Here is a 5,124-nt window from a genome sequence, read left to right on the forward strand (position 1 = left end):
TCCAGCCTGCTGTCAGGCAGCATTTCTCCTCCTCCTGTGGCCCTGTGGGGGTAAAAACTCTTATCAACTGTGACTTTATCGTCCCCCCTATCAGCTGACTGACAGCAATTAAGCACGGTTTCATTTATTCACTTTCAGAGTTGGAACTAGAACAATTTACATCCTGGTGAAAATGAAACCTGACGCTCCCCCAGGCCTGAAAAGTCTGGAGCCTCTAACTCAGGGGCGTCAAACTCAATCCCACAAGGGGCCAAAATCCAAAACACACCTTAGGTCACGGGACGAACAGGATAAACATTTATTGAACACTCAAAAACTACATTTTTAAAACTTTAAAACTGTAACTTTTTAACATAATTATGAATAATAAAAAGCAGGAATATTATTCTAGAATAAATCAACTTAAACCTTAAATACCTTTCAATATTTTACTCTCCATAAAAATATATTTTGTCAAAATTATACAAGTTAGAAATAAGCCCAAGATAACATCAGGTCATTAATAACAATAAAATTAAATGATCTGGAGGGCCAGATCCGGCCCCCGGGCCTTGACTTTGACACATGCTCTAACCACTGATGATTTCTTCACTGGTGTTTTTATGTATTTTGAATGATAGCTGAGTTTATGTCAGCCCCCCCCCACTCTGAACTTTCTGAACCCTCCTCACACCATGTGACCGTCCTGTTGTGGCCTTCGCAGCACCCCCATCTGGGCTGGGCAGGTCCAGACCGTACCAAGGTGTCCGGGTCCGGGATCCCGTCAAAGAGCTGCTGAGGAGGAAGAGGAGCCTGGAGCCGCGCGGTGCCAAGACCGCCGTGTCCACCTCGGTAAGAGAGGCACCGAAATTCACCAGAGAAACATCTGCTGATTGTGAAAGGCTGGGTTTTATGAGCCCCACCCTTTCCCCAGAACTCCTCATTCATCAGGCTGTCTCCAGTCACAGCACATGTATCTGTTTTTGTAACCCTGACAGCGGAACAAAAGCTGTCTTGATTTAGAGCTGCTGATCAAACCGTTCTAATCCAGCCCGGTTTCCAGGGCTGAAGGTGTGCTGAAGATGTCACGGATGAGGAGACACCTGAAGTTAAAAAAAAAGGTCCTTTATGAAGGGTGAACATGAACTTTTCTATGAAACACAATCAGACGTTTGACTTTAAGGTGTGTTTTTCTGATCTGCTGGACTGAAACAAAACACGTTCTACAGCAGCTCCGGGGTCACAGCTGACCCCCAGCTTCACCCCCACGTCTCCATCATGGGGTCGCAGAGCTACATGTGGCTCTCCCACCCCTCCACAGTGACTCTGGCTAAAGAAAAATACAATAGCAGCCATTTTTTAAAGTTAGGGTTGCTAAATTAGCATTGATTGAATTTATTTTAGTAAAGTTTATGGCTGAGGTGAATGTAGTAGATCAACTGTAATGGTTTTATATCTCTGCTGACATCATTAGGCCTTGTTTGGTCTGCGTTTCCTTCAGAATACACAGATGTCAAATGCCAAGCAGAAATTTGGTAAAAAGTTTGATCTTTTCTGACTGCTCAGTTTATTTTATGACTTCAAAGTAGGTTTTGTCTAACGCTGTTTAACATTGGTTAGTAGTTATTCAGTGGCTAAAATATCTAGATTTGTGTTTTCTTTGGGTCTTTTTGGAACCAGCGGAGGCTTCCTGTTTGGAGCACGAGGGGGGGTTATATGTCCAGTGATTATACAGTCACCTGCTCAGGGTGTAACCTGCCTTTCCAAACAGTAGACCAGTCAGCTCCAGCAGCCCAGCGACCCCTAAAGGATTCAGTTCTGAGCTACACGGATGGATTTAGTGACGGTTATCTTTTAAAGAGCTGGTATTTGGATAACAGTTACATTCCGAGGTATAAACTTCAGATGGTCCTTTACATTTTACTGGAATCTGAATAATGACATTTTATCACAGAAATACAACAACTGAAAACATTTTCTCTGCAATGGGTTGTTTGTGCTTTGGAAAACCTCTGCAGGTGTCAACTAATTAAACATTACCAGTAATTTTAAACTCCATATTAAAAACAACAGACTTCAATTTGGAGCACTAACATTGTGTCTAAAACTAAAATATGTTGTGGAGTAACATTTTCTTGTCTCTAAAATGTGAGCAATGTGGAAAAAAGAAACAAAACTCAAAATCAGTCAAAATATGTGCTGCACTTCAGTTAATCATTCATAATAACACAATGTAGTTTAGATACTTCTCGTTAAGCTTTATAGTAAATCATTTGATGCTCGGACACTCATTACACTTTGACAAAGTCAATTCAGTCGCCATTGTTTTCAGGATAGAAATTTCAACATTTTAGAACCAGGTTACGTCATTTAGCAATGATTGGCCTGATTCGGTCTGAGTTAACGTTCCTATGGCAACCACTCTCACCCATCAGGAGTTTGATCAAATGGTCAACACGAGACCACATGTTTTTATGGAGGCATCTGATTGGCCAGTTTATAACTTGCACTACAGACGAAAGCATCATGAAAAAAATAGGATTATCAAGAGCATGTCAAAAAGGCTTCTGAGGTTGTTATCATGGTTATTCAGACAAATAGAATAGACCAGCGGGTACTTCCTGTTTGGAAGGAGGAGGGGTCATTTAGTCCAGTACTCATATACAGTCACTGATCAAAGCCGTCTTCCTCACTAATTCTTCATCTTCTCATTAGTTTATTGCAGGGATGTCAAACTCAATCGCACAAGGGGCTGAAATCCAAAAAATATCTTATGTCGAACAAGATAAACATTTATAGAACACACTAAAATTAAATTTGAAAACGTTAAAACTGTAACTTTTTAACATAATCATGAACTAGATATATAGCATTACCTGTGATAATGTTAGTGTGAATGCTATGAGCTGAATTTGGCCGCTGCAGATGCTAATGGTGATAGTTGAAGATCCAGAAATTAATAACTGAAAATGCCGAAACTGAAAGCTGAAAACGCTGAAGCTGATAGTCAGCTAAAATATTAGCTAAATGCCAAATTAGCCTAAAAAACAGACACACAAAAACACTTCAAAGTCAAAAAGCTAGTATGCAGCTGAAAAAAACAGTTAAATTCCAATATAGCCTAAAAAAATGAAAAAAAAAGCCTAAATTAGCCAAAACAGCTACCGTGTAAATATTAGCCTAACTCTGAAATAGCGTAAACATTTTTTAAAAAAAGGCTTAAATTAGCCCAAACAGCTAGCATGTAGCTGAAATATTAGCTAAACTCTAAAATAGCCTAAAAAAAGAATAAATCAAGCCGATTTTTAAGCTTTAAAACCGTAACTTTTGAACATAATTATGAATAATTAGAAATCAGGAATATTATTCCGGAATAAATCAACTTAAACCTTAAATAACTTTTCAATATCATAGTAATATTTTTGTCAAAATTATACAAGTCAGAAATAAGTGCAAGATAACATCGGGTCATTAATAACAATAAAATAAAATGATCGGTAGGGCCGGATAGAATTACCCAGAGGGCCGGGTCCGGCCCCTGGGCCTTGACTTTGACACATGATTTATTGGGTTATGAAAAATGTCTATTGTTTTATTTATTTAAACGTAATTTATGAAAGGGTGGGACTGGGTCTTCTGGAGGGGGTGGGGGTTGAGGGGCCATATAAAGTGCTGGCCACTGCCAGTCCAGACACACTGTGCCCGACTGCCGCACCATGTCAGGAAAAAGAATCAACACGATTGGCAGTTTGCAGATAAGCATGTGTGGGGAGGGGGCGCCGGGGCACTGTTCAGTCTGTTTGCTGCCTCTGGTTGGTGTTGGAGCCACACACTGGGGGTGGGGGTGCCCTTATATAATCCAGGTGTTTTTCCATGACAGTTGGAGTCATTCCCTGCATGGCTCCGGGGGCTGGGCACGCTTCCCGATGCAAAAGAGGTGGCAGTGCAGCCAAGGGGCCCGCCCACTTTCCTAATTATTACCCCTCCTCCACGAGGCAGCGCACAGGTTCGTGCACCTTCTTGCAACTGGAGAAATTAAAGAGAAAGTCAAACAGTTGCGCGTTCCATTTGGATGGACCATCTCACCCAACGGCGGGGGAGCCTGGAAGGGGGGGTACATTTCTGCAGAAAATGAAATCAAGTTTGGGAAACGTGTTGAATCTTATCCAGGAATTTGAAAGTAAACAGGGAAAACAGGGTCCGGTTTTCAAACTCCTCAGATGTGTGTGAGGAAGTAGATAAATAAATCAAGTGATGGGGGGGTTGCTGCTCCATTTGTCTTCAAAATGTAGACGAGGACTCCTCTCTAAGATTCTTTCCCACTTGAACCTAAAGTTGGGTCACAAAGTTCATTTCTGCCCCTGTGGGGTTTTTTGCAACAATGATTTTTCTCATGACACTGTCAGCATACCCCCCTCCCCCCACCAGCACCTCCTCACTCTGACACTTCCACCCCGTTGGTGTCTGCAGGTGCAAACATCACCTGTGCACTACAATGAATTCACAACAGTGACTTTTGTGCGGAAACTCCCCGATGAAACTTCCTGCTGATCCACCTATTGATCTGATCTGATAACATAAAGGTCATAAATGCTCCTTTTGTCGGCTCTCGAAGAATAAAAACCGTCTGTGCTACATGCTGAATGTCCTGTCAGTTTGGCAGGTGGGAAAGCTCAACCATGATTTGGACCAATCAAGAAAGCTCTGGTTGACCATCAGGAAGACGGAGCTTCTGCAGTAGAGGGTGAAGCTCTCCGTACTGGGAGAGTCGGAAGGATCTCATGAACCCAGACATGGAGACGTGATTACTGAGGCTTTTTGTAAAGCTCAACAAAATAGATAAACCTGATCCCTCAGCTTCATCCATGTCTTCTATGCAATGACTATATGTGAGATGGTAAATGTTGTATACTTGTATAGCGCTTTCTACCCTCCTTCGAAGGCCCAAAGCGCTTCACAGTCACAGACCCATTCACCCATTCACACACTGGTGGTGGCTCTGCTGCCGAACACTGGCGCCAACCTCCCACCAAAGGCAATTCGGGGTTCAATGTCTTGCCCAAGGACACTTCGACACATGGGGGGAGAGGGCGAGAATCAAACCTGCAATCTTCCAATTGGGAGTCGACCGCTCTACCGCTGCAC

The 5,124-nt window shown here is 42.4% G+C and overlaps 1 protein-coding gene across 1 annotated transcript in view; it reads left to right on the top strand.

The window, feature by feature from the left end:
- The window catches only part of LOC112136397 (POU class 2 homeobox associating factor 1), a 29,024-nt gene that overhangs the window by 11,365 nt on the left and 12,535 nt on the right, over positions 1–5,124 (top strand). Inside the window, exon 2 of the mRNA XM_024258078.2 lies at positions 704–831. Coding sequence (XP_024113846.1) covers positions 704–831 — 128 coding nt within the window. The remainder of the gene's footprint in view (positions 1–703; positions 832–5,124) is intronic.

This window comes from Oryzias melastigma, linkage group LG13 (genome assembly GCF_002922805.2).
Source record: "Oryzias melastigma strain HK-1 linkage group LG13, ASM292280v2, whole genome shotgun sequence".
Taxonomy (NCBI): domain Eukaryota; kingdom Metazoa; phylum Chordata; class Actinopteri; order Beloniformes; family Adrianichthyidae; genus Oryzias; species Oryzias melastigma.